Raw genomic sequence first — 16,106 nt, forward strand, 5'->3', positions numbered from 1 at the left:
AGCCTCAGAAGTCAAATGCACAACACACAAGACTCCTGTGAGAGCTTGTACTGTCTCAGTGAAGAATACATCCTTGTTTACAGTTTTTTAAAATGTTTTGAGATCCCAACATGTAGAGCCAACATCAAACATATTCAAATACGTGTCAACCATAATATCAAATAAATACACAAAAAGCGTCTTACTTTTGTATTCAAATGTTTTTATTCATGTAAACACCAGCATCTAATTAACCAAATATTGAAAACAAAGGCAAGAAAAACACAGAGGGGAGAGAAGTCCACAGATATCTGAGAAAAAGCACATAAGGCACATTACTCCCCTGTTCGCCAAACTGAAGAACTGAAAAGGTGCAATAATGACATCCAATATAAAAGAGACCAACACTGGGGTGAAATCCATTCCCAAACACATACCAGAATGGGAATCACCAGAGAGTAAATATAGTATTGCACTTCAAAAGTTTCCTCAGATTTCTTAGTAAAACATCTCCCCACTGAAAAGTGACATCTTTGACAACATTTTGGGGAACTACATGAAGCTGGACGAGTGTCTGGACGAGTGAATTGAAAATTTTAGATAGCAAAAAATCAAGTGTTACTCCACTTCTGAGAGTGTTCCGCTTTTTGAGTTGGTACAATAAGGTGCCTTTTGGTCAGATATTAGAGGAACATGTGACGTGTTTACGGTGCAGTGACATAACGGGACCAATATTCAAAATTACTCATATATATATATAAAAAGACATTTCTACCCAAAGAGACAATTAAACAAAACAAAACAAAACAAAAATGTAATGACATCAAAATTAACCTCCGACCAGTGCTTTTGGTTTTCTAATTCTAAATATCCACCTCTTTGGTTGATTAAACTGAAAGTCAGCTGACCCAAACTGGGCCCTGAGAGTGTTCTTAAATCTGTGGGTGCATCCCAAACGCAGGTTGGACAAACAACAGTTGGAAACATTGTAGAAGTCTTATTAATCTGTAAGAGCCCTGTGTGAGCACTGCAGGATCTGGTAAACAATTTCTTTTTTATAACGGCTCAACAGTTTAGACAAAGTCCTGCAATCGCTTTAAAAACTTCCACTATGACTCCATCTGCAGTCTGAGTCCAGACTTTGGGGAACTAAAGGTAAACAAGTTCTTTACGCGACAGTTTGAAATAAAACAAAATGCTGCACATCCTCTTACACTCTGCTGTCTGCTGCCTACTTCTGAATACCCAAGCCGGACCGCATGTACTCGTACACCACGTAGCTGATGCTGACGGCCGGTATGACTTTCATGAAATTGGGCACGATGCCGCGGTAAAGTCCAAAGAAGCCTTCCTTTTCCAGAATCTTCTTCACCATCAGGTTCATGGGCACCTGTTCTGAGCCTTCCAAAGAAGCTGAGAAAAGAAATACAAGATACACATGTGAAAAAGAGAAAGACATTTAAAAAAACACTGGATTATTGACAAAGGCATGCACCAGAATCAGGGAATGTCAGTGTTTTATTTTATATAAAAGGATTAATTGTCCTCATTTGTCCCCTTTAATTACTCCAATCAACCATTTGCCCTTAAAGTTTGTGAGCCTTTTTTGAACCCATAATGCAAACAAACACCCAGACGGCTGTCCCAAACACAACCAGAAAATGAACATTTCTGAATTCGGCCACTTGGGAGCAGCAAAAACAAGATGTCAAAGTTGTGTTCACAGTTGAATTTTGAATGAGGTTTGGTTATTTGTACCTTGTGCCTGCATCCGGGTGCGGATCAGAGCCAGGGGGTAGCTAGCCAGCTGGCCACAGGAGCTGGATATGGTACCACAGCCGAGCAGCACCAGAATGCCGGGGTTGGCTGTGTCTTTGGCGTAGCGGGACAACCAGAGGTTCTTCAAGCTCTGGAGAGGACAGGGAAGTGTTTGTGTGAGAGAAAGAAGCATTAGTTTTATTTCACAAAATCAATATGTGACATCTATAAACCATGACAAGTGGAAACCCTTCACTATGTTAATGATGGAAGATCCATAATCACGTACCTCGTACACTGCCAGATCTATACCAGCGTATGGAATGATGCCCAGTATATTGGGGATGTAGCCCTTGTAAAACGCCTTCAGTCCTTCCTTTTTCATGATTTTCTTGGCACAGTCAAACATCCCTGAGTACTGTCCAGTCTTCCTCAGGCACAGACGGGTTTTCAGCACCTGGAAGGACGAATCAGTGAGGCTGATTGAGCCTTTTTACTGACAGTGTGACAGCAAGTGGCTGAAGATTAACAATAAGGACTTATCCTTCAGTCTTTTTTGTCTTTATTGCACGTCATCACTCCCGATATTAAGCTAAATGTCCATTTTAATTCTTTACAAAATATTTCTTATAAAATATTAGTTATTGGTGGTGAGGTTTGAGTGACACAATCAATTCAAATCATCAAGATAAACTTTTAAAACTCTCCTGCAACACAATCCACTTCTCTACTGTCGATACAGTGATAGATGAAGTACCACACCTACATTTTGTTAGTTTTGGTCCTGTAGTTCCTAAATTCTTCTAAAATGTTGTCACTTGTAGGCTTTATACATTTCTATCCGTTCCTTTCACAAATGTAAAACAAAGCAACAAATGACTGTGGGCTCTCCTTTCTCTATTTTGCCCCTCCTCGTCCCATCTCTCCTCCAACCTCCGGCCTGTGATCCAGAAATTGATTTTAGCATGCCACCTCAGAGGATGTATCAATTTCTTAAATGCATCTCTAGGAGAGAGGAGACTCGCTGGAACTATGAGCGAGGATGCTATAAACAAACCACAAATACACAATGATACACCTGTAAATGCCTCCACCTGTGCTCACCTCCATGGGGTAGATGGCAGTTTGCGCTGTGGCTCCAGCAAGAGATCCAGCCATGAACCTCTCATGGGTCCTGACCTTCCCGGGTTCACTGGCGAGCATCTTCTTATACTAATGAAGCACAGTGACGACAAGGAAGAGTTGCAGCAAGATTCGATGACTATTGAGGGTCATTTAACAGTGGTGTAAACAACTTCATCTGAAATTATAACATGAATAATATCTTTGATAATAAAGCATTAACTTAACTTAACACACTATATGATTGTGACGAGCACAAACCCTGCAGCGTATACTGTATTCAGTTTATTTGAAGTGAAATGTGTTTACCCGCTCATAGGCCATAAATTTAATGGCGGTCTCAGGGGCAATCTTCAAGACGTTGATACCGTTTCCTCTCCACAGAGACGTCAAGCCTCCTTCTTTCAACATTTGCTTGAAGCCACTAACCAGGTTGATTTGGTTGCTCTTGGAGGAATGCACCTGTGAACAAAAACACCTCTCAGATGTGAGCCATTATTTTACAAAGTGAACACATTCATGTAGTTAACAAGAAGCATATAAATGATATAAAATACAATTAAGAAATGGGGAATTATTTTCACTTTTGCCTCCTTTAGAGGAACAGCTTCTCCACGTTCTGTTGAAATCCTGTGGTATATACGTATGAGTATGATCATATGTGGGATTATCCTATTTCAATGCGCCCTCTGTCGCATATTACTAATCAGCTCAACCTTATTTATACAGCACCTTTCATGTGAACATGTAGATCAATGTTTCTGTTTGGTCTGAAAGTCACGTTGGCCTTTTAAGAGGACAATTCATGACCAGTGCGACCAAAAGTTCAATCAGAATATAATTCAAAATGTTATTTATGAAAAAGATCTGATAGAGGGGATATGACAGACAACTATAAAAAGTTTTGACATACCTGCATGAACACCTTCATCCTGTCCAGCGGGGCGGTGCCTGTACGGGACACTGCGCCCGCCATGGCCCCAGCCGACAGCTGCTTCCACCACAGACCCGTCGTCTTCTCCTCCTCTGTGAACTCATCTGGGATGGCGAGGCTGTCACCAATGTCCAGGACCTGCACACAACACAATATAATTACAGTGACAGCTAAATGATATTTTGAATACTGTGTGAACTTCAGTGTCTAAACATCAACGAAGAGCTAAAAGAAAAATGTCTTTAGTTCTTTAGTTCAAATTGCAACTTCAAACCAAAATGTAAACTTTGCAGAGCACTGTATGATCTCAAACTGATGAAGTACACCCACAATCTGTTCAAGGGCTGCAAAAATACATCTGTGTGAATTTCATGTCTGCTTCATTCACTTCAAAGCCACACGATTCACAGATTCACCTTGAGTTTAATACCTGGCAGGACAGGATAAATGCCATGTCCTTATCCAAAACCTTACGCAACTACAGCTCCATGCTGAGAGATCAATTACATCATAGCATGCCACTTTATACAACCAGTTGTTTTGGTGACATTAAATCAGGAATGTTGTTTCTGAATCTCATAAATTGACAATACAGTTAAATAAAAACCATGGCATGTATTGACATTAGCCATTGCGACACCTTTAATGGAGCTGCACAAACTAGAGTTCTCCTAAAATCTGTCTGTGCATCGTTACTGTAAAGTCCATCCAATAATGAGTCATTGAAATTTATCTGGTTAATTATTTACATCATTGACAATTATTATTATTATTTTTTTTAAGTTTTCTAAAATTTCATGTTTACATTTGCAAATTAAATTTGAGTGTAACTTTCCTCACTCACTTTTCACCTCTGCATTGACAGATTTATTTTAAAAGGGTGATGACAGTCAACAGCCAGAGGTATCTTGAGAAAGGTATCTGTGATTTTTTTTTTTTTTTTGGGGGGGGGGGTTGATTCCCTACACCACAAACATAAAGCAAGCAAGTGGTGTGCGCGTTGCCTTCAACTCATCCTACATATGGAGGTATATTCTAATTAAACCCTAAATGTGTCTTTATGATGTTTTCTTTCCAAGTGACTGAAAGAGGACATGTTATGGAAGCAAGAAAGACCAAAATCTCAACATTAACCAGTGCATGAAGAACATGTACAAGAACAAGTACATATTGGAAACACACTGTTTTTAAAACAACACATCTTGCATTATTATGGAATGCATATTGCATTATTTACACGCTGTATGTGTAGATACAAAATTCAGTGTCTGTAATAGGCTGAACTTAACTGACAATAATGGCCACCCTGATGTACTGATCTGGTTGTACTGTAAAGATACATAAAACAAGTTTTCATTCATCACCAGGTAACAACATTGACTCAGAGGCTGAATACACGAACCTACCATGTCCACCTCCACCTCATAGATCCCCCCATCATCTTCAAAGTCGATGAAAAACCAGTTTCTCTGCTGCTGCTGGGGCTGCAGCAGAGCCATGGCCATCTCAAGCCTTTGACAAAGCTGCTGATCCACAACAATGTAGTCCCCTCTCGACTCTAATTCTCAGACTGATCAGGATCCTTTACGGTTCTAATAAAGTGTCCAGTCAGATGTCGAGGGTCTGCAGATCCAATCCAGCCCGAGAGGGGAAGCGCTGTATCCAGAGTAGCCAGTGACCATCTGCGTGAATACTGGAGAGGGTGGGAAGCTCTCACTGCCATAGATGTTACCACCGATGCTTCATGTGAGCTACCTCACTCCTGTCCTGTTCTGTACTCACTTCCTTTCTCATCGACCCGTCTCAATCCCGCCGACTGAGCTAATCCTGCCGTAGGTCACACTGAAATTAGCTTATCTCCGCCTCAGTTTAGCAGCCACAGGTTTATTTAACCTCTGAGGATGTGTCAGTGAGCAGAGGCCACAAACGTCAGAGATTAGCCATTGACTGGGACTGACTGTGACATGCAACCATAACACAAGCATACAGCCAATAATCTACAACTGACATTTCTGTTTAAAGATGTAAATATTATTATTAAAACTTATGTGAATAGTTTAAAGATGTGTCTATTTTGATAATCGTTGAATAGTTTCAGTCACTTTTCAAGCAAAAATGTCAAAAATCTGCCCGTTAAAGCTTTTTAAATGTGATGATCTGCTGCTTTTCTTTGTTCATGATTTGGTTAGATGGTGAATTAAGAGTCCTCTGGTTTCGGACTGTTGCTTCAACAAAATAAGTCATTTTAAGATGTCACTTTGAGCATTTCATAATTGTGAAAATAATCTGCACATGAATCGATAACAAAAATAATTGTTAGTTGCAGCTGTATTCATCAACAACCAGACCAGAAGGCTCCTAATTACAACCTCTCTTTCTAAGAAAAGGTCATCACAAACTCTTCCTTCTCTCTTCAGGCTTTATTTCCACCTCTTGCTCCTTTTCACACCTCTTCTCTGGAAATGATTGAGTCTAATCTGCTGACGTCAAAGCACGATCTGCTGCCAAAGTCCTCGTCCAAATCCAGTTTTGGCCGTCAACTCTCTTTCAACTTTCCCTTTGAGTGCAACAGTCAGAGAACATTGAAGGCACGGATCAGACTGTTAACTGTTTTGCCTCCATGTCAGTTCCATTTTAATTAAGATAAAGTTTCTATGAAGTGGATTATTTTCTGTATTTCCTCTGCTCAGTTTGGGCTTGGCTGCAGACCAAAACTGAGATTGTGTAAGAAATGCTTTTTCACCACAGGGCTGTAATTATGCCTCTGATTACTGTGAAGAATATGTGATTGCAAAATAACTTGGCATCAGGGAATGTGGGAATACAGATGCGTCACCAATATCACCAACTCATGGTAAACTCATCAAGCCAAAACAGGCTTTAAAAAAAGTGTAAAATACTCAGCTTTAAAAGTTGGTGAACACCAGAGGTGAGAAGTACAAATACTTTGTTACTGTACTTAAGTACATTTTTCAAGTAGGCCTATCTGTAATTCTTCTGACAACTTTTTACTTTTACTTCCTGCATTATAACAGAAACATGTGTACTGTCTACTGCTTTCATTTTCAAAACAGGCTCGTTACTTTAGTTGTAATGCAACTGAGGGGAATTAATGATTAATTTTATTTCTGTGTCATTGCACGCTGCCTTCCCAACATCGCAAGACTGATTTCAAACTATCAGTGCATATCACGCACGGCAGACGTAACAAGACTTAAACAGACAGAGAGGGAGAAAGGGTGTGTTAGTGTCTCATATCTGAAGAGATTTTCTTATTTTCTCTCTTTGTTGCTGCTCGGGACACTTTACCAACATAAATTGTGGCTATTTGACATCGTGGGAATGAGACTCAACAATCAACTGTCTTTGTGGTGCGTTTAGGATCAGCTCGGACAAATACAGCTGATTCTATCTTCAAGTTTAATAGTCTTTGAATCTTAATATGACGTGAGCTTCAGTTAGCTTTGCTAAGAAATGGCCGCTAGAAATGTCCTTCAGAGGGAAACTTTTTACTTTGATTGCCTTTCAGAGCCTGTACTTTATTACTTTTACTTGAAGTTCAATCAGTATTAATGTGTCATTAATTTAAACTATTATTTGAACTAAAGTTACACACACACACAGACACACACACACACTAACATATGGACACAGTGCAGTTGCTGAGTCCTGCCTCCTCCTCTTACCGTGCTGTGCTTCCAGTAGCGGATAATCTCCTGCAGGTTGGTGGCCGGGTTAAACAGGAAATGCTCCCTCCATTCATTCCAGTCCACAGTCATAGTGCCATCGACATCGATACTGTGCAAGGACAGACAGAAGACGTTGACATTTTAACTACTTTTATATCATTTTCATCTCAAAAACTTTGGCATTTATTGGAAGCACACAAGCAAACATTACAAACAAGGGCCGAACAACAAATCTAATTTATCCAATAACAGGAATTATGGATGTCTTTACTGACCTACATTTACTCATTTTGCCATTTTTTCTTAATATTTTTGATATGAAACAAAAGCCTTCAGTCTGACTCAAACCGGGGACTTTGTCAGCACCTTAAACTCCTGGAAAACAGGACAATATTCTGAATCCTGAACAAAATAAGATGTGAAATCTAACCTGAAGTTTAACCAACAAATAAACTCACAGTCCAGAATCTTTCATTTGTCATATTAAGAGGGACAGACACAAACCAAAAGAACACAAAGAATAAGACATCAGGGACTAATTCACTGTTTTTGATCACAAGCTTTGCATTCATCAAGCAAAAGTCACAATTAATCCTGCAAATATCATCGAGCCCTCCACCAAAGGAAATGGACGCCTGGATTTAGAGCACTCTTTTCCAAATCCCATTCACTTTCTAGACTGATCAGGTTTCTCTTTACTGCTGCTCAGTCAGACAGAGCAAGTGATAGAGAGAGAGAGATTTGCCTAATGGCAACAGATAGTGGTGTGGGAGCATGCAAACAAGAATTAGGTCACAAGCCTTGAAGATTGAAGTCACATAAACCACCAAAATTATGAGCTTATTTTTGTATAGTTTGAAACAAATGTACTTATAAAAAGGGGGTAAACCATGTGTCTCCTCTACAATCTGTCCTTGTCTGCCCTCACTGTTCATCTTTCATTCATTTCCTTCCTTCTGTGGTTTTCAAACATCTTTCTGTCTGATTCACAGTCATCTGATTCACATCCTGCGTCACTTCTCTTTCCAGGCCTCACTGTCAAGCAAGCTCCGGTACATCTACTGCATCAAACTTTGTTTATGCAAATATAGAACAAACTGTAGAGCTCACTGTATAAACTTGGCCTGACTTCCTGAGCAAAGAACAATATGAGGAATATATGAAACAGAATCCAGCTCAGTCGGATAACTGGTCTATCAAAAAGCTCTATCCTGATATCTTTTGGTAAATTAAACTTCCTACACTTAAACAGTAGAGCACACACAGCTCTTGAGGCCTGCTCACAGAGTTCCTCTATAGCTTTTTTGAATGAAGCGTTTTAATTAAATACAATACCCAAATATTCAAAGCGATGTATAATCTTTAACTCCTCACCATCACAGAAGAATCAGTAGGCTACTGCCTAACTTCAGTCTTATGTTGGCCAAATACCGTCACTTTAGTTTTTCTACTATTTATGCACAACTTCCATTTCCTACAATAATGACACATCCGATCAATTGCTTTTTTTTATACATCACTGTCAGCAGAAGCCTTTTAATACTGGATATTTTTTATGTGAATATAAAGTTTTCAGAAATCACAGAAAAATATTAACTTGTGCACATGATGGCTGCTGCGGTTTATTGGTTTTCAGGTATACCATGCTATGAAAACTGACAGTTATCATTCCATGTTCATTTCCTCATCAGTACTGTTGAATTCTACTGTATAAGTGTTATTAAAAAAATAAGTTTTTCAACTTTATTTTAAGTTTCATGTCTGTCGGGACAATAAAGAGTTTGTTTAACCAAAAAAAAACAGCTTCTGTTTGATTCATTTTCAGGGTCCTTGTCTCTGATCATAATAATATGTACTGTGTTATACTGTATACAGTGCTAACCTGAAACTGGGATATTTTATAAGATGGTGACTGTACCATGACTATCTCTTACCATTGCAATGCTAATGCACATATAGTAACTGACAAAAGTAGGTCAAAACATAATAATGCACAAGTGACCATAACTAAGCATCATGATGAATGAAATATATAACTTTTACAGCCCTGCATACCAAGAAGAAAATTAATGAATATTTTTAGATTGTTATTATTTGGTAATTAAAAGTAAAACAATGCTCAGCATTAAGGCAAAAATCATAGTGTGAATATTTTGACAAATATGCAATTGCAATATGAGTCATGCTGAAATTGTACTTTTTTTTAAGATGATGGTGATGTGAGTTCTTTATGTGCAAAATGATCTGTGTATTATGCAGAAAAGCCACAATAGGCGGTCATTTAACTCAACTACAGAAAGCAGGGAGGTGAATTTTATACTTGCAAAAATTTGATTGCAACAAAAACTTTGCACTCTGGGTCCTTGGCTTTGGTAATTATACATTACAGATTTAATTTACTTGATTCTTAATTGAAGTCACCAGCTAACAGAAACAATCTTGTTTAATTGCCCATTTGTAATCAAGCCTGAGAGAAAACTCTCCCATCGATGACCTTGTTCCTACATGTTTGTATACTGTCTCTCTCCAACTCAGTCAGACATCTTGTCAGCTCTTTATCATGAACCATCAGCCCACATTGAGCCAACACACAGACTGAACTTTGTTATCAGTCCCTCACACTCGTCCCCACCTTCAACATCCTTATTTACATTTTAGTTTTACTTCATGAGGGTTTTGTTTTGGATCCGTGAAAGAGGAACATAATATTTCCATGAGCTCTGGTGGAGCACAGCTGCAGAGTGATCTTCCTGAATTCAGAGCAGCTACAAAATTAGTATAAATAGTATAATAACCTAATAAGGATCTTCTCGGCCTCCTCTTTGCTGATGTCCAGTCCCAGATCGGCAAGCGACTGTTTTACCTCCATGAAGTCTATTCGACCTGTTAAAAATGAAAACACAGAAGTCCTGTATATAATATGTGAAATTCCCAGCATTCAGTTTTACTTTGTGGGTATATTCTCAGCATCAGTTTGTAAAGTTTTTGGACCACAGTTAAATCCATAAACTTAAAGTTTGCTGGATATATCATTTCATCATACCGTCATTGTTTTTGTCCAAGCTCTTGAAGGTGAGCCGTAACTTCTTCTCGTGTTCCTTCAGATACTTGGTGAACTCGCTGAAGTCGAGCCCCTCGTCCTTGTCTTGGTCTCCAGAGGAAATTATTTTCTAAAGAAAACACAGAGCACAGATGGAGATGGCTTCAAGTACTGTACATCAAACAGATAACAAATACTGTTGTAATGTAATGTTTGTCCATTTTGTGAGACCTTTTATGTATATTGAAGTGATATACCTTTTCCCTGTTACTGTGTATAATATTTTGATACGGGATATTTTTTTGTACTTTCATAAAGAAAATTGATGATTTTGTGTTTTATTTATGTCTCTATTTTGATGTGGGGAATGTGAATGGTTGTTAACGGCAGCTACTCCTTGGAAAAAACTGCCTGACATTTAGCTGTTGTACCGAAATGTCACACATAAATGTATTTCTGTTGGTGAGACGTTGTGTGGGAGTTTGCTTAGAACCTCTGGTCTACTCTTCTCTCTCCTACGCACCTGGCTCATGAAACCGATGTGCAAAGTATTGTTTTCTGTTTTTAACTTTTTACTTATACCAAAAAATTCATACATCCATAGTTTAGTGAATAAACATCTTCTTTTCATGGATTCATGGATTATAGATATGTGGATGAGAAGCAAAGTCCCAAGGGGGGGGACAACAACAAACTAACAAAAAATAAATAAAAATGCTAATACATACAAATATTTATAGCTCTTTGTTGATATCCACGGTGACTGTATCCAAATAAGTGTCATTTTCAGCTGTATTTTAGGTGGAGGATGCCTTTTTCAAGAGCGATACATAGAAGAGCAGTGGACGAAGTAAACTGCGAAGAACTCCAAAAAAAGTACCATCACAACAGAGTATGATACAGGGGAAGTGATATATTATCACCTATGGGCCTCCATGTGATATGGTAGAGGAGAAAGACTGATCCAAAGCCAAAAACTACATCCAGGCCAATTGTTGTACTGTCTGTCTTGTGTCTGGCCTCACTGGGTGTCAGAAGAGGTTTTATTTCATTCTCCCTTCTTCTCTTCATGCAGCAGCTGCTTGATTCCACCAGTTGGTGGCAGAATCATGCAGACAAAAGCTTCTTTACTTTATCTGAACTCACTTCCTGTGTACACTCCTTTGATTGGTCTAATTATCTGTCATTATCTTTCATGGACTATGCTTTCTTTCAGTGTTACATTTCCTGCTTTGCTTTCCTCTGAACCATCTGAACTTGGATTCATTTTTTTTTCCCAGGACTGTCCTGCTGCCAATCAAGCGATGAATTATTATGCTGAATAAGAAAAATACTGACAAAATCAGGCTGTTTGTAAGGCATGTTCATCACTCTTTATCATGTCATTATCACATGGATTGGAAGAGCCCCTGTTTTAAACACCTGACCTCTTCTTAATGTTTTGTCTGACTCATACCATATAGCACATAATTATGTCATCAGTCTTCCTGATGAAGGTGAGGAATGTGACATTAAAGGTGGAACCTTCCTCTGAAAAGTCACAGCCCATAATAAAAGTACAACTGCACCTGTAGTTTGAACTTTGAGACAGTTTCAGATATTCTGGTGCAATCTTTCTCCACGCAGCCTGCTCTTTACCGGCCTCAGATTCTTGTTCATTTTGCAGAGAGCACTTATTTATAGATGAGCCAGGTTGTTAAGATAAATGCTCCAGGTGAATGTGAGAAACTACTGAGGGAAATGAGACTCAAATTAGGGTGCTGAGAGTCTCTGCTGAGGGATCAACGCATGTTTGAATCTGAATATCAGCTTGCAAAAAAATTTAAAGGGGTTTATTTGCCAAAATGGCTTTTTAAAAAATATTTTCTTCTTTTCTATTTGCTTTCAAACCGTCAAGACAAAAGACGTGCATACAAATAATAAACTACCACCCTCCTCGGATCATCATCTGCCCGAGGGGATTGTTTTATATTTAGGACTAGAGTTTGGCATCTGTTCTGTTCAGACAGGCTGGAGCAGTTTGGGTTGAGTGCCTCACGGGGAGGTGTAAACACTCCTTTTTCATCTCACCGCTCAGTAAAAGTCCTGCAGTCAAACTTTGGCTGCATCAATGAAAATCCCCAAAGTTAGGGAAAAGTCAAATTGGAGACATAATTAGGATGGTGTGCTAAGGATGGTGCTGAAAGCTCAAGAACAGCTACTAAAAAGGACCCTGGAAAACAGAACCTCTCCACTTTCATGACGACTGTGCAAACTCCATCTGCTGATGAAGATCATGTGATAGAAAGTAAAGCTCCAGGACTGCAGCTGAATGGACCTGCTGCCGAGCCTGATGCCTCGATTCTTAAGACAATGTTTGAAAATACATTATGTTGTTCTTGAAGAGGTGACAAAAAAAGTGAATCCAAGACACAGGTCATATTCACAGTCAGGTTGAACTGATACTATGGAACTATTATACAGAACATAGTCACGTAAAGTCATCCTGATTACGGCTGCGAGTAACGGTCACTGTCATTATTGATTAATCTGCCCATCATTTTCATGATTAATCGTTTAGTCTGTGAAATGTTTAAAAAATTGTGAAAAATTCTCATAAAGATTTCCAAGAGTCAAAACTGACGTCTTTAAATTGCTTCTTTTGACCAACCAACAGTCGAAAACCCAAAGACTCTTCATCTATTATCATTAATAACAAAGACAAGCAGCAAATCCTCATATTCAAGAAGCTGGCACTCGCAAATGTTCGACATTTTTGCTTGAAAATTGCCAGTAGTTGATCATCAGTTTATGATTTAACTCACTTATTTAAGGGTGACTCCACCAATTTTACACATTAAAATTGTGTTTAGAGGTCTTGGGGAGTACTCCGAACAAAGCTTCATTTAATCTGATAGATTGCTAGGTTGCATTGTGGGAAATGTAGGCACCAGGCACCTCCTATACTGCTGTTGGACCCATTATGGACGGTTTAAAAACAGAATTGATACAACAGAACCAGAAATCTTGTCTTTTTTATTTCCACACAATCTTCTTGCTTTTCAAAACCTGGCACCTACATTACCCACAATGCAATTTAGACTCTGAGTGACATCACTGACGGCAATTTATCAGATTACATGCAGCTTCCTCTGGAGCCACAAAAGGCTTCATACTAGTTTTGTCACATATGTCTCTGAAGACCTGTAAACACACGCTAATGTCTAAAATTGGTGGAGTTACCCTTTAAGTAAAAATGATGAATAATTACTGGGTCAAAGTACTCAAATGTTTAGATTTGCTGTATTTCTCTGGTTTACATCATCATAAACTGAATATATGAAGGATTTTGGACTGCTGGTTGGACAAAACAAGACATCTGAAGATATCATCTTGGGCAGTTTACTATTTCCTGACATTGTATCGACGTATAACTTTTCCCTTGGAGGGCCAAACTTAAACTTTACTCAGAGCCACAGGCCAAAAGCAAACACCTATTACATTGTATTGTTGGGATGCAAAATGGTACAGGGATCCCAAGTTCCCTGTATTGAAACAAACTCTCTTTGCTTTCATGACTGAATGAACTGAATAAACAAACTGACCTTAAAGGACAACACAATTTAATACTGTTTCACTTTGTTTATATGTGGCGGACCCTGCCACCTGTCTAGCTTCAAACAGTGTTCTGGGGACCTTATTCTCCTCTGAGAACAGCTTGTGTACTCAGTTATGGAAAAAATAAATAATTCAGAGTTTGTATTATTACCTCATTAATACTGTAAATATTAAAATTTGCCCCTTTAATGTTTAATATTTTTATTTTGCTAGAAACATGTGGTGGGCCAACTTTAGAGAGTTGGAGACTAATAGATGAATCAATTAATTAAAGAACAATAAAGCAGCATGTTTCTCAAAACTGTACTTGACTATCCTTGAGTAGATGTACTCAGTTACTCCTGAGTACTTAGGGTTACTACTGAGGAGTGTCAGCCTGCCCTGTGCTCTCAGGAATGCAGCCCTGCACACATCAGGCTCCATAGTATCCGACTACTTTCTCCCTATAAGGCCTCTTTATGTCCTGTCTGCTGTGTCCATGACTCTACCTGAGCTGCTCCCTTCCCAGCCTTGATGCCCATGGCGGCCAGGCCGGCCTTCAGCTCGGACACATCCACCTTCCCATCCTTGTTGGTGTCCAGCCTGGCGAACAGATCCTCGTACGTTTTCGACGCATCTCCTTCGCAGCGACAGTCCGCAAAAAACAGCTTCCTCACGACTTGATACATGACTGGACCGAGACTGAAAACACTCCTGGCCTGCACAGCTCCACACACACACACACACACACACACACACACACACTCACACACACACACACACACAACTGATTCCTGTGGCTGGCACTTCTGGTTTGTAGCAGTGAGACGGTCCCGTGTGATTTCAGGGAGATTTCCGCGGAGCAGCTCTGAGCAGAGGAAAGTCGTAGTGAAGTCCCGACAGGTGTGTAATCCTGAGGTACAGTGCAGATGTATAGATTCACAGGGCTGTGTGTGTGTGGATGAGGTAGTCTGGCGGCGCAGAGCTGAAGGGTGGAGGGAGCAGCTCCAGTTCGCCTCAGAAGACCTCCTCTTTTACTGCGCACACACACATTACAGACACACCCTTCAGCAGGAAAACACACTCGTTACTTCACTGTGTGCTTTTATTTCCACATAAGAAGCGCAACAAAGCTGTTTAACTGTAATTCGCTGTGAATTCCTCTAAGAAAAAGCTCCTTTTCAATGCGCTTCTACACGCGTTTAGCTCCGTCAGACTCTTCTGTTGTGGTTCGGTGGTGTCACACATCCCGCGCACACGCACGCAGTATGCATATTCAGAGCCACATAGAGTAGCAGTAGGGTATAGTCCATGCTCCCTTTATAGTGCAGTGTAGTGTTGTGTCGTCTGATTCTGCTCAGTGAGTCATACCCACAGGAATCTGGCAGCTGTTCCAGGGAAAAAAACATTTCCCCCAAACTTTTTCAGTTCAGGCTCCACAACTGTGAAGAGCACAGAGGCAGAGATGCCCCCACAGCCACTGCAGGGAAGACTTCAGCTCTGGTAGTGTTGTATAAAGTACCCATGCTTGAGTAAAAGTAAAGATATTGTGTCAAACTATTACTCTGGTACTAGTGAAAGCCGCCCATACAAATTGTACTTGAGTGAAAGTCTTAAAGAGATAGTATATGTTCTTAAGAATAAAAAGTACAAGTAAAAGTAAATTGTACATATATTTACATGTATACTGTGGATCGAGACATTATTGGCCTGGCAGATTGTCAGATCCAATAATCTGCATTTTTCTGATGATCAGAATCAGTGTTTTATGTGTGATTGTGGATAACATGTAGCTGCTGTAGCACGGATGCAGCATGCAATCTAAAACCTCTAAAATCCTAACTCAAGTTATCTAATACATGTAGTGAGTCAAAAGCACAATATTTGCCTCCAAAATGTGGTAAAGTGGAGGTATAAAGTAACAGAAAATACAAATACTCAAGTAAAGTAAAAGTCCCTCAAAACTGTACTGAAGCAGAGTTAACTTGAGTAAATATACTGAATTACA

General features: G+C 39.4%; 1 protein-coding gene across 1 annotated transcript; it reads right to left on the bottom strand.

Annotated features, from left to right (window-relative positions):
• Nucleotides 1-185: 185 nt before the first annotated feature.
• On the bottom strand, nt 186-15,122 carry slc25a24 (solute carrier family 25 member 24). The gene is made up of 10 exons (XM_073476503.1): nt 14,608-15,122; nt 10,526-10,652; nt 10,278-10,365; nt 7,480-7,591; nt 3,773-3,931; nt 3,169-3,321; nt 2,842-2,949; nt 2,027-2,194; nt 1,738-1,888; nt 186-1,392 (listed from the first exon to the last, which is right to left on the bottom strand). The coding sequence occupies exons 1-10, from the start codon at nt 14,785-14,787 to the stop codon at nt 1,211-1,213; spliced, it is 1,428 nt and encodes a 475-aa protein (XP_073332604.1). The 5' UTR covers nt 14,788-15,122; the 3' UTR covers nt 186-1,210.
• Between the last annotated feature and the right edge of the window lie 984 nt (nt 15,123-16,106).

Source organism: Pagrus major, chromosome 11 (assembly GCF_040436345.1).
Source record: "Pagrus major chromosome 11, Pma_NU_1.0".
Taxonomy (NCBI): domain Eukaryota; kingdom Metazoa; phylum Chordata; class Actinopteri; order Spariformes; family Sparidae; genus Pagrus; species Pagrus major.

Bases quoted from the DNA above. Each gene is read 5' to 3' on its own strand.
- slc25a24 (XM_073476503.1), bottom strand. From the start codon at position 14,787: ATGTATCAAGTCGTGAGGAAGCTGTTTTTTGCGGACTGTCGCTGCGAA. The intron at 10,366-10,525 runs GTATGATGAAAT...CATTTTTAACAG, and splicing joins CTTGGACAAAAACAATGACG to GTCGAATAGACTTCATGGAG. The intron at 3,932-7,479 runs GTAAGAGGAGGA...TGTTGTGTGCAG, and splicing joins GCTACTGGAAGCACAGCACG to GTCCTGGACATTGGTGACAG.